This window comes from Anolis sagrei, chromosome 1 (genome assembly GCF_037176765.1).
Source record: "Anolis sagrei isolate rAnoSag1 chromosome 1, rAnoSag1.mat, whole genome shotgun sequence".
Lineage (NCBI taxonomy): Eukaryota > Metazoa > Chordata > Lepidosauria > Squamata > Dactyloidae > Anolis > Anolis sagrei.
The window spans coordinates 68,972,483-68,986,054 of record NC_090021.1 but is presented as its reverse complement, the minus strand read 5'-3'; the positions used below and the strand labels follow the sequence as shown (position 1 = coordinate 68,986,054).

The 13,572-nt window shown below is 40.5% G+C and overlaps 1 protein-coding gene across 1 annotated transcript in view; it reads left to right on the top strand.

Moving 5' to 3' along the window:
- Positions 1-13,572, top strand: part of TULP4 (TUB like protein 4) — a 128,509-nt gene that overhangs the window by 35,116 nt on the left and 79,821 nt on the right. The window contains exon 2 of the mRNA XM_060753652.2: positions 7,093-9,319. Within this exon, the coding sequence (XP_060609635.1) occupies positions 9,068-9,319 (252 nt within the window). The 5' untranslated portion in view covers positions 7,093-9,067. The remainder of the gene's footprint in view (positions 1-7,092; positions 9,320-13,572) is intronic.

Sequence of the window (13,572 nt, the reverse complement as noted above, 5' to 3'; positions counted from 1 at the left end):
CAGTCTAGCGGTAACTAAGGCGTGGACCACCATGATCAAGTCAGACTTCATGAGGTATGGTCGCAGTTGGCGCACGAGTTTAATTGTGCAAAAGCCCTCACGGCCACTGCCAACACCTGCGCATCCAGCATCAATGCTGAGTCCAGGAGGACCCCCAAACTGTAGACCTATGGTTTCAGGGGGAGTGCAACCCTGTCCAGCATAGATGGCCACCCAATATCCTGATCAGACGTATGACTGACCTGGAGGATCTCTGTCTTGTTAGAATTAATCTTCATCTTGTTCGTCCTCATCCAAATCGACACAGCAACCAGACACTGGCCCAGTATCCGAGAGGCTTCCCTGGAATCTGGTGGAAAAGAGTAGTGGAATTGGGTGTCATCCGCGTAGAGATGGCACCGTACTCCAAAACTTTGGATGACCTCTCCCAGTGGTTTCATGTAGATGTTGAAAAGCATGAGGAACAGAATAGAACCTTGCGGGACCCCATAGGTCAAAGGCCAGGGGTCCAAGCAGGTGTCCCCCAGCTTCACCATCTGGAAGTGACCCTTCAGAAAGGACCGGAGCCACAGTAAAACCATGCCCCCAAGTCCCATCCCGGAAAGTTGACCCAGAAGGATACCATGGTGAATGATATCGAAAGCTGCTGAGATATCCAAGAGAACCAGGAGAACCCCTGTCTAGCTCTCTGTGGAGGTCATCCACCAAGGTGACCAAAGCTGTCTCGGTACTGTGCCCAGGTCTGAAAGCAGACTGCGAGTGATCCAGAAAATCGGTGTCATCAAGGAAACCCTGGAGCTGAGAGGTGACCACCCGCTCCAGGACCTTGCCCAAAAAAGGGAGGTTGGAAATTGGTCTGTAGTTGTTACACTCGGACGGGTCAAGGGAAGTCTTTTTAACAGAGGTTTAAGCAGGACAGAAACTTTCCATTGCCCAATGAAGCATTTATTATAGCAACAAACCAATCCAACAATCCCTCTCTAGCCAGTTTAACTAGCCAGGATGGACAAGAATCCAGAGCACAAGTGGTCGCTCTCACAGACTCAAGGATCCCCTCCACGTCATCAGGTAGAACAAGACGAAAGGAATCCCATAAGATCGAACAGACAGGCGCCCCGATTACCCCATCTAGCATTACATTTAAACTGGAGTCCAGCTCAAGATGTATCTGAGCAACCATTGTGGCAGACGTTATGTGCACTACTTGGAAGACCACAGTGCGGAGCCTTCAAGCAGAAAATATCCAAGAAAAACCACTCCATATTATTGGATTGTTGTAGGTTTTTCTGGCTGTATGGCCATGTTACAACCCAAAAAACCTACAACAACCCAGTGATTATGGCCATTAAAGCCTTCGACAATATATTCCATATTATTATCTCCCTTTTGTACATGATAATCTAAGAGAAAGATTGTATTGTCAAAGGCTTTCAGGGTTGGAATCACTGGGTTGTTGGAGGTTGCATGGCCGTGTTCTAGAAGCATTCTTTCCTGATGTTTCACCTGCACATGTGGCACAATCTCTGAGGATGCCTGCCACAGATGCATGAGAGAGAATGCTTCTCGATACAACCCGAAAAACCTACAACTAAGAGAAAGAACTCCTCTTGCAGTCAAGCAAATGTTTTTCTGCATGTATGTTTCCATCCACACTCAACACTCACCCTAAACATTTCTTAATTTATTCCATGGATTTTAAATCCACCTTTACATTTTTTTATCAGTGATAACAATTTTTTAACTTCTGATACATATTTTTTTAAGATGGCACTTTGGTATATTTCACTTTGGAAGCATTTCACACCAGGGCTCTACTGCAAAATACTCTTCCTGGGAATAGCTTGGCTCTCCGTGCTTGAATAACATCAGATAAAAATTAATTTTAATGTTCACATTTGGTGCTTCATTAATTTGGGTTTGTGAGTCTAAAAGAGTGTCAGGTTCTTTCGGTCAGATGTTCATGTAATGTCTTGCCCATAAAAACACAAGGTGACAATTTTTCTACTGTAGTCAAAGTATTCATTGATCTGAATCAATATTTTTAGTTAACTTGTGCTGTGTACAGTGATTTAGACATACTCTCTAATTGAAGCAGGAGGGCAGAACATCAGTCTTCACCTATTCATTTTAGAAGCTCAGAGCAGACTCGTAATAAGACATTTTGATAGAGAAATGATAATACAATATCATGGAGTTCTTCTCATAATTTGCCATTATTGTGTTAATTCTTCCAGTGTGAGGCTGGTCATTTTGTAAGTTTTTGCACTGCAAGCATACATTGTATCAACTCTTGGATTTTAAGGAAATACTTTGTCTGTAGAATATTTTAATAATTGTTGTGAAAATATGATGAAAATACCATGAGTGTATAAGGAAATTATCTTTGGCCAGTCTGGGAAAATGAGAGAAGACTTTGTTGTCCCTCAGTTTTGGTGCCGTTTGCATGGAGCTGATGTCCTTTTTTCCTTTCAAAAAGTTTGAGAAAACAGTTTTGACAATTGTTTGCCCTGTCCTCCAAAACAGTCTTTTTGTGCTAGTCACCTTTTTGATACAGGAAAGGAAAATGTTGTTATTTGCAACTCTACAGATACATTTTTCTTACTCTTTTGTACATTGTATGTACTCTTTTTCTTGCTCAGATTTCATTACAATTTTCCCTGAAAGAACTGGGGGCAAACATAATGTGAATACACTTTGAGTATCCCTTATCTGAAATGCTTGCTTCCCAAAGGTGTTCCTTTTCTCGTATTTTTTTCAGAGTTCAGAATACTTGCACGTACATAATGTTATATCTTGGAGATGGGACTCCAGTCTATATAGCAAATTCATGTATGTTTCATTTGCCTCTTATATATACAGCTTGAAGATAATTTTGTATGCAATATTTTTAATAATTTTCTGCATGCCACAAAGCTTTTACTCATTGAGGCATTGGAAAATAAAGATGTAACTATCTCAGCCACACATATGGACAGTTTTGGTTTTTGGAGTATTTTGCATTTAGGAATTCTGCTTTCTGATGGTTCAACACACACAAACTGTGTTCAATGCACAAAGTTATTACAAATATTGAGTATAAAATTGACCATCCTGATGTGTGGGAGGTGTCTGTGAAATAAAAATGAATTTTCTGTTGAGATTTGAGTCCCATTGTTGCACACTAGCACTGGAACACACTTTCACCCAACGCCACACTGAGTCCAGTAATCTAATAAAAGAATGTTTATTTTTAAAAGTATATAATACTGAAAAGAGCAAATCCAAAAAGGGTCAGTTAAATAGAAAATGCAGTTCTCAAAATAGTTCAATAGCAGTAAACCACAAATGCCAGGGAATACAAAGACAAGGAATCCAAAATCACAGAATTAATCAAAAGGTATATCAATGAACATGAAAACAGGAACTTCCCCAAGGTAAAACAGGCAGGAATAGGAACATGAAACAGGAATCTTGACAATACATGAACCAAGAACTTAAGATCATAAATGGATCCATCAATCCTATCCATCAATCCAATTCTTTGGCAACTGATCTGCACCAGTTGCCTGCCTGAAGTCAGTACAGTGCCCTTTTCAGACCATTGAAAGTGGCTAGATGTTCACTAAGTATTGTATTCTGTGGTTGTTTTATATTGTTTGAAATGTTTTTATGAATGTTGTTGTTACATTTTAGTGATGTTGAATCTTGGGCTTGCCCCATGTAAGCTACCCATAGTCCCTTCGGGGAGATGGAGGTGGGATACAAAAATAAAGTAGTAGTAGTAGTAGTAGTAGTAGTAGTTATTATTATTAAGAGCGATCTCCTTTAGGTACTCCTTTAGCAATGTTGTCTCCTCTGAAAAGCCTGAAAACATGCTGCTTAATTTAAACTCTCCAAGCCACCCATGACATCATGCTTCACACATCTGGATCTCTGGGCCTTATTTCAGAGCCTTTGAGAAAATCTAGTTTGTTAGCTTTTCACACTCTGCGTTCTCAGGTCTGATCTATTCTCCCTTGAAAGCTCCTCGTCTTCCCAAGGCCTTTTCTCGAGGGAACTGGCACTTTCATTTTCCCGTTGCCCAGGAACGAGCTGAAGAATCCAAAACGTCAGCCTCGCCTGCCTGTAAGTCTGTCCCTCTGATCACTCACAGATTCTTAAATTTGAAACCCATCATCCCCAGCCAACTCATACTCTGAACATTCAGAAAAATCCTTTGATGCTTGCCGGACTCCAACACCCATTTCCAAAGGAGAGGGAGAATTTTTTTGTATTGCCAGGCATCCACTAATATGACAATAGTTTCAGGCCTTAATGGAGCGCATTTTAAAAGATTTTTAAAAAGCATTTTGAAAACTCTTGTCGATTGTTCTCAGTCATAATGTTGTTTTCTTGAAAGGGTGTATTAAAATTCCTAGTAAGGAGAAGAATATGAAGGCATCCTTACTCAAGAGAACAAGTGAAGGCATTTGAGGATAATGTGGGGAAAATGAAACTGCAAGATTGTTGTTTGGGTGCTATCAGTAGTGCCCATGAATTAGATTGACAGTCCTGCAGATTGGGAAAGTATACAATACCAGAAGATACAGATATAGGAATGATAATTTGGGTAAAAAATACTATCAGAAACTATATAGACAATTTTTAAAAGATTGCTGTTTCTGTTTGCCAGCAACATATGTCAAAAGTTGTAGGTGAAAGGTGGCCGGAAAGCAGCTGTCTAAATCCAATTGCTAGGCTGAACTAGAGTGAGTATGTTGAATCAGTTGCTGAATGGGAGAAGTCAACGCTTGTATAACTTTGTTTATTCATTGAGTCTACTCAAGTTGGGATTTGTAATTGGATTTTGGCCTGAGATTTCACAGTGCTATTGTTTGCATTGACGTCTCTTTGTGCGTGCATTCATGTGCACAATGACACATACAGCTTTTTGATTAGGAAAGATCCTTGTGTGGTGAGACCTAGGAGTACAACCAGTTTGTGTATAATGACGGCTCCTTCTTCCTCAGCTGTGTGTAATTTCCCTCACACTCAGAATATGCTCCGAGGGTCCTCCAGCAGATAAGAGCTTATTCTGAGGATGAACAGGATGGTCCCTTGATGCCGGATCTCCTTTTTCCTTTGGCTAGCTGAATTGATTCTGCCATTGGGAGTGAATGGTTTGATATCATACTCCTTCCTCTTCCAAACAAAACAGTAAACATCACAATAGGAACAAGTTTATACTTAATGTGATGCTGTCAACCTTCCATATTTGCAGATTTGGCTTTTGAGGAATTGATTAAAATGTTCTCTCTAGGAATCTCTAGGTACTCTGGTGCAACCCTGTGGCCATCTTGTGCCTGAAGTTGACCATAGAATCACACTGGAGGACCTAGAAATTCCTAGAGAGGTATTATCTTAAGTTTTAAAAAGTGATTTTTAAAAACCCACAATTTTCCCACTTTCACTGGAGTGTTGCACCTCTACATCCAGCTAATGTGGAGGTCTGGTTATAGTTGCACCAATCTTAAGGAGACAGGTGCAACCATCTGCAGCAAGAGGAAACTCATGTAACAGCTTTACAAATGTTCAGGTTTCATAAGTGAAGAATCGTGGATTTAAATAGAATAAAAAAGATGTATTATGTATCTCTTTAATTGAATTGGCCTTTTCACATTTTAAACAATGATAAAGCTATATATTCAGGAAATGCTTTTCTAGTTTCAAAACAAAAAGAAGAGGAAATTGTTGTTTTACTTTCTCCGTTCTTTCGCGTATAAGCTCTTTATCTCCTTTGAACATACTGAGAATTATGTAGGAGGTTACAGTGCCCTCTTCTAATACTAGGCACATAGAAATACATTTGTTTACTGTACTAAAATAAAATTGATTGTGTTAAGTGCGTAATGGTGCAGTTGGAGAATAGTTAATTCACGTTTCTGAAAGTTATTTGTTGAAACTCAGGCAATATGAAAAGGGTTATTAACAACTTTGGAGTCAATGCTGAATCTTCTGTTAGATAATAATTACTCAAGAGTTTTTACCTTTTTGAAAGGGGGGGGGGCAACAATTAATTTTCTGCATAGAGCTATCTACATTCTTCTCCCTTTTCTTTCTACTGCTCTTTAGACTCATGACTATTAGTTTTAGCTTCTGTTTAGGGCAAGGCTAGGTAAAATTGACAAAATTTAAAACAAGGATGGATAACACGTCGTACATTTCACCCCTTTTCTTTGTGTTCACTGACTCAGTTGCTGATCGGTTTGTCATGAATATTATGAGCAGAACACCTGTGCATTAATGGAAATGCTGTTAGATTCTCTGCCTCTCAGTTCCACGTTCTGTGGGTGGATCCTATGGCACACACCCATACACCTGTGGTGTCCAACCTTTGGTCCTCCAGGTGTTTGGGGCTCCAGGTTCTGCGCTGTTCATTGACTTGTCTAACACCTGGAGGATCAAAGGTTGGACACCACTGCACTACACTGTAGATAGCTGTGGAAATTGCAGTCATGGTTGCCTGCAGATGGTGATGTCAATTTTGGTGGAACTATACTATTTGATAAATCCTTTTGAATTTTTGAGTGCCCTTCCTGATCTTGAGGAATCGATTATAGTATAACCGCCATATCCATGGGGATATGTTCCTGGACTTTGTTTCATATGTGAGGCTTTATTTTCAATGAATGAGAGAGTTACTGAAAACAGGGTGTGGCTTCTATAGGAGGCCTTAAGGGAATAAGTGTATATCTATTCCACGGATGGGGTGTGTGTGTGTCGTAGTGTATCTCTTCTTGAAAAGCTTGCTGTTGAAATTTCATGTGTCTTTTTGGAACCTATAGTCATTATTGTGTCTGTGTTCGTCTTGCTTCATTTTCAGTAGTCCTACCCCACTTAATAGTTCTGATCTACAGTTATATACAATGTGTCTGTCAATTTCTTTTTCTATGGAGTCATAACCTTTCAAAAATACTTTTGTAATAGTCAAGAAAATTGTTTGAAGTAATGAATTTAGTATTCACTGAATAGGTTTAGCGAAACAGTGTTTGTATTATACATGACAGTATGTAGCTAAACAATATGATTTCAGTATGTGTGTATGTTTATAATGTTTTATTTTTTATTTTACAGATTAGAAACACCCAAGAAGCCCTGATTTTGAAGGACAGATGGCTTACAAGACTGCGATAGCTAAACAGTGAAGCCAGATGCAGCCGAAATTACCAAGTTGACAGAGTGCCTGTGCATACTGTGCATACAACACATGCATACATATCTGCAGCCACCGAGACTGGCAGTTACATACTTGAGATAGTTTTAGCAATTGATGAAAATTAATTCAAGGACCAGATGGAGCAACCTGGCAGCATAAGGACCAAAAGCCCATGGAATGCCATCTGCTAACAATGGTCAACTCTCCTTCTGGTTTATAACGCGTGGAAAGAAAAATACAAGTAGTAGCAGAAGACGACACTCTCTCAGCATAGTGGAAATGACACAAATACCTCTATGAAAATGAAACAGTTTGTAAGAGATTGGTATCGTCATCCCCAAAAGAGGAATAATGCTCATGTTTCTTGTGCATTTCAGCAGGATTTAAAATGCTTGCTAATTTAACAGTGACAAATATTGATAGGTGGGTGAGATTCTGAAAAAGTCATTTGTGGAGCAGTGGAACGGACCTAAGAGATTGAACTCCTGAGACTTTAATATCTTGTGATGAGTTTTGCAATGGGATTCGCTCCTTTCTTTTCTCTGCTCCCCTTTTGTTTTGTTTTTGATTCTTGTCAATGTTACAAACGTTGATAAATATTTGTCCATAAATGTTACATACAACATTTGAACATTTTTAGACAACGTTCTACAACTTCAAATCAGTTGGTTGAAACTATGACTCTGTGCTCTATAAGAGAAAGCATATTGACCAAGCAAAGAACACATCCCTATAGATTCTAAAAGGAAGACAAGTTGGATTTTTTCAGAGTGTGGATCCTCTCCCCTTTTTTGTTTTTGTTGGCTATTCTTCCTCCTGTCTTGAATCCTGCGGGATCAGCAAGTAATTGCTGACTGGATGTGCTTTTAGCTCTGGCACTTGTTTTTATAAGAAGATGAAAAGCAAGTTCTGTGATTCTCTTCTTGCAGCATAAAGGGAAAAGACAGAGGCGTCGAACAGCCTGATGTTTTGGAGAAAATTTCATGGTTCACTCGAGGTGAACATATCTGCTTTAAAAGCTTAAAAGTGCCAGGGTGTTTTAAAAAACAGACTGCTAAATGAGAAGGGACGTTTGTTCTCATGCCTACATGTGGCATCAAGTCCTGAGGAGGCAGGCAAGACAGTGTGATGAACCGAGACTCCTGTGGAAGCTGCCAAGGAAATGGGATTGCCTTTGGATTGCAAAAGCGCTTGGGTTGAACAGTGAGCAGTGGAGTTCAGAAAGGGCTTTTCTGTCTGGCCTGGCACATTGTTAACTGCACAAAACTTTGGTTTGTGGTCTCACATGGTCTGTGTGCCTTCCCCCTTCCCATCTTTATGCAATCTGTTTCAGCTTTAGCGGCAGAAATGTGTCTGTTGGGGAAGTTCTATCCGAGGATGGATTTGGGGAAAGATTGAATGAATGTCCCATGTGCATACCTATGAAAATCCAACTGGAGAAAATCTTTAAAGCCTTAAGTTACTTGAAACCTATACATCTGCAAACCTTTGTCTCTGGAATTGCGTGAAGCTATACTAGAAATCTCAGGCTGTACGATGGTTATATCTAATTGATCAAAAAGGCGACTTGCCGCTTCCTTGAGCGCCTCTCCAGCAGTTGCTGTTTCTCCAAAGGATAAGTGTGCCCTCACTCTTACGACTAAATCAAAATGAACCCAATTTGTTTTGGTTTTTTTAAGCATTACATTTTCTTAGCCAACTGTCATCATCTTTTATAGAGAAATTTTTCACTATGCATTTGGTGGATATTTATAAAAACTGACTTTTTCTTTTTCCCACCCCTCGTATTTGGATCTGTCTGAAATTTTGGGCGTATCAACAAAACAAAAGATTTACATTTCCTGCACTAGACGCAGTACTTTCCTATTTCAAAAGGGAAAAAGACAGTTAAGCATGTATGCAGCTGTGGAACATGGGCCTGTTCTCTGCAGCGACTCCAACATCCTCTGCCTCTCTTGGAAAGGCAGAGTTCCTAAAAGTGAAAAGGAGAAACCTGTGTGCCGTAGGCGCTATTATGAGGAAGGCTGGCTGGCAACCGGAAATGGCCGAGGAGTCGTTGGTGTTACCTTTACTTCCAGCCACTGTAGAAGAGACAGGAACACGCCACAAAGAATCAATTTCAACTTAAGGGGCCACAACAGTGAGGTTAGTGAATTCTAAGTACTGTTTTAATCTAGGAAAAGAGAGAAAAACAGTCTGGATCAAAATACTCATGTCAAATAACTTGATGATTCAAAGCGCTTGGAATCCTGATAAGCAAGTGGGGTTTTGATATTCTTTGGCCACATGCAACCTTGGTTTGGCAAAATGTGTATGAATAGGAGTTGTTGTTGTTGTTGTTGTTGTTGTTATTATTTGATACACAACAAGATTAAAAACATACATCAATTACATCTCCCAATAAAAACATTGTCCAATGCACATTCACAATACAGTTAAAGGAGCAGATCCATACTAAAACCCCAAACAGACGTCTTTGGCTTCTTGAGGCTCCTCCTTGCGTATGTGTGTATGTTTCACTAAAATATGCTACAGAATTACCATTATAAGCGAAGAATTATTTTGTTTCTTATCACTACTTCTCTGAACACTGTAGACTCAAAAGGTTTGTGTCTGATAATGTTTTGCCATTGGTGAGAGAAAAACAGACCAGCTTCAGACAGTACAAAAATAAGCCAGTGAATCCTGTGTCCTCTCATTTATCTTTCTTCTGAGCTCCTAAAATACAGGTATTGAATATAATGCATGGATAAGGGCCCATGTGCACTAGCTTCAGCTACATAATCTGTATACCAAAAATGTCTGTATGGCCTGTTTGTAACCACAAAATATGTGCAGAGTAAGAGGGTTGAGGGGGAAAAGGAAAGGACCTGAGGCTGTTAGGAATTGTGGAAGTTGAAGTCCAAAACACCTGGAGCCCCCAAGTTTGCCCATTCCCGATCTATTAAGTATTGCAGGAACATGTGTGTGACCCTGGACAGTGCTTTATTACTGTATTTCCAGGATCAGGAAAAATTATTCTACTGCTGTTCTCTTAATTATAGTCAAGTTTTAAGATTTAGATATGTGTTTTAGAAAGCAAAATACTTTTTGTGTGAAAAATATGTTTTTTGTTGTGTCAGGAGCAGCTTAAGAAACTGCAAGTTGCTTCTGGTGTGAGAGAATTGGCTGTCTGCAAGGACATTGCCCAGGGAACGCCCGGACGTTTTGATGTTTTACCATCCTTGTGGGAGGCTTCTCTCATGTCCCCGCATGGGGAGCCAGAGCTGACAGAGGGAGCTCATCTGCCCTCTCCCTGGATTCGAACCTGCGCCCTGTCAGTCTTCAGTCCTGCCGGCACAAGGGTTTAACCCACTGTGTCACTGGGGGCTCCTGAAAAAGATGGAAGGAAGAGTAATGTTCCTACCTTATTAGAGGAGTTCACACTGGCCTTAAGCATTTCCTTGCTATTAATGTGGCGGGAAATATATAGCTGGTGTTCAAAGAGGCAAAAGGAGAATCAGAAAAAAGCCAAAGGCTCTGTGTTAGGAGTTAATCCTGTCTGCTCTTTGTACATGGTTTTATTTTTTTTGCACTAGTTGTGGATATTCCTGTTAAAGTCATTTTACGCTTGCTGCCTTTCTCTTTTATTTCAAACACTTTTTTTTGTTTTTCAGTAATGAGAAATAAGAACAAGGCTAGCATTATCAGAATTGTAGCTTTTGGGAATCCTTTTGCTGCCTATATGAGAGATCAGAGTTTTAAGGCAGGGATTCAGTGCTTTATGTTGAGCAGCATGAAATTTTGCTTGCACAGAGAGGTGTTGAGAATGTCAAAGTCTGCAATATATGTGATTGTAAAATTTTTAAGGGCAGCTGGCATTATAATTTTAAGTTCCTGCATCATTAATGCATGTAGGGAATGGGCCCAGGGAATGTCTTTTATAGCCAAATATTCCAGAATGTTAATTTTGGGACCCATCCAGAATGAGTTATGTCTATTGAATTCATCAGATGGTTGTGCAGGCTGTTCAAGATCCCATCTGTTGCAGATACAAGGGTAGCAATCGCTCAGAGCATGACCTCTTCAGTACCTGCTCTAGTAATGTAGAATATCCTTTCCCCACCATGGAGTTATCATTTGTCTCTTTTAGGACAGCAGAAAAAAAAACATTGCAGTGACAACCTTGTAGCTTTGGGGTTGGCTCATTTAATCTGTTTTAATACATGGGTAGGCAGCTCTGGAAGGCAAGAAGGCCACATTAGCCCTCCCAAAGACCTTGGAGAGCTGTATTCCCCTCAACATGTATCTGTTTCATCCCCAAACACCCTCTTCTTAAACATTTTCCACTCGTGACTCCTTTCTGGCTAATTTTTTTTACATGACTCTAGATATATAAGTATATAAAATAGGCATAAAAACCAAATCTTTACTAATAACAAATCAGCATTTGAAAGACTTGCTAAACAGATTGATTTTCTCTTTTTTTAAGTACAACTGAAGCATTTTCTACACATTCCAGAACACTACAAGTTATTGCTAACAGATTTGGGTAAATGAATGGCATTCAAAAACCTTTTACTGTTGCCTGTTTTTGTGGCCCCAATATTGAACCAAGAGGGGTCTTATTTGGGGTTGGGACCCACAGTTTAAGAAGCAGTATTGTAATGGACACATGGACATTTTTTCCATGTTTTAGTCCTAGGAGACTAAAACATGCAGAAAACACTTTCTCTAGATTTCCTGTTTCAAACTTTCCTGGTCCTAAGATGTCCTGGACAGCCAAAAACTCAGTGAAAATGCCCCTTACAATCTTTAGGGCCATTTGGGAGGCATTTTTTCTTTGAAATAAAAGATAATTTTACAGCCTGGAGATTACAAAAGTGACTCTAGGGCAGGTATTGGGAAACCCAGGCCCAGGGTCTGGGTGCGCCCCCTTGGGCTGTTTTTTCAGTCCCTCCTCTCTCTTACTATCCTGTCCTGTCCCTTCCCTCCCTGTCCTGTCCCATCCTGTCCCTTCCCGTCATGCCCCTTCCTGTCATGTCCCTTCCTGTCCCTTCCCGTCATGCCCCTTCCCGTCATGCCCCTTCCTGTCATGTCCCTTCCTGTCCCTTCCCTTCCTCCTTCCCTCCCTCTTTCTCCTTCCCTTCTTTCTTCCCTTCCTCCCTTTCATCCTTCCTTCCCTCTTTTCTCCCTCCTTCCCTCTCATTCTTTCCCCTTCCTTTCTTCCTTCCTTCCTCCCTCTCTTTCTTCCGTCTCTATTTCCTTCCTCCTTTCAATGAGAACCATGTTTCAAGATTTTAAAGGGTATCCCATTGAGGAGGAGGAGGAGGAGGAGGAGGAGGAGGAGGAGGAAGAGAAACACTGACTTTCTGCTGCTCTAGAGACCAGGGCACAAGGAAGCAATGATTTCGAATTGCTGGGAAAGAGATTTGACTGAAAAGATTAGGAAGAACTTCCTGAGAGTAAGAACTGTTGGAGAATGGCATAAGCTGCCTCAGAGTGTGGTGGAGTCTCCTTCTTTGGAGGCTTTTCTGCAGAGGCTGTCTATTGTGAGTGCCTTGATTATGCTTTCTTGCGTGGTAGGGGGTTGGACTGGGTGGCCCTTGAGGGTCTCTTCCATCTCTAGGATTCTATATGAGGAGTATGCAATACAGGGTCTCATAGATACACTTTTTCTCTCCCATCCATCATCTCATCCTGACCAAGCCCAACACGAAATGTTTTCTGTCTTTCCTTCACTTTATGCCTCCAAAAGAGAAGAGGAAGGGGAGAAGGGCAGGAGGGGGGACTTTGGAAGAGCCCCCTTCCTCCTGGCCTGCCCCCTCTGCTCCGGCCCACAATGAGGCCCCCAAGTTAGAAAGTTTTCCTATTCCTGCTCTAGGGACTCCCATTTTGTTCACCTATTTTTTAGCAGTTAACATATGACTGCCCATTGATATTCTTTTATATTTTCGTTCTTATGTTGTGATGGAATTTGATACTCAAGGGATGATGGAAGCCATTGAATAAGGGAAACATCACAGAATCACAGGTGAATGGTTAGCAAATGATATATATGGAAGTTTAGGTTGAAATTTAGTGTTGCTATTGTTTTCTAACAGGGTGAAATTATGATGGGAAAGAATCCAATAACTATATATTTGTGGACACTGATTGTACTCATTCACTTCAGGGAAGACCCTCCTGATAACAGATAGCTTACAGTCACTGGAAGAAGAAGTTGAGTCTCACTTCGAAAATGACTCATAGAGCCCTAAGCAAGTCCACGTGACAATTTCTACATCACAGCTGTGCTCATGGTGGAGTGTGTGTATTTTATCTTAATATAAAATTCTGCTTCAAGGTAATTAGAGTTAAAAATAAGAGGCAGAGTTTAAAATTAGAAGACGGGTTATTCTTACAAACAATGGCCTGCA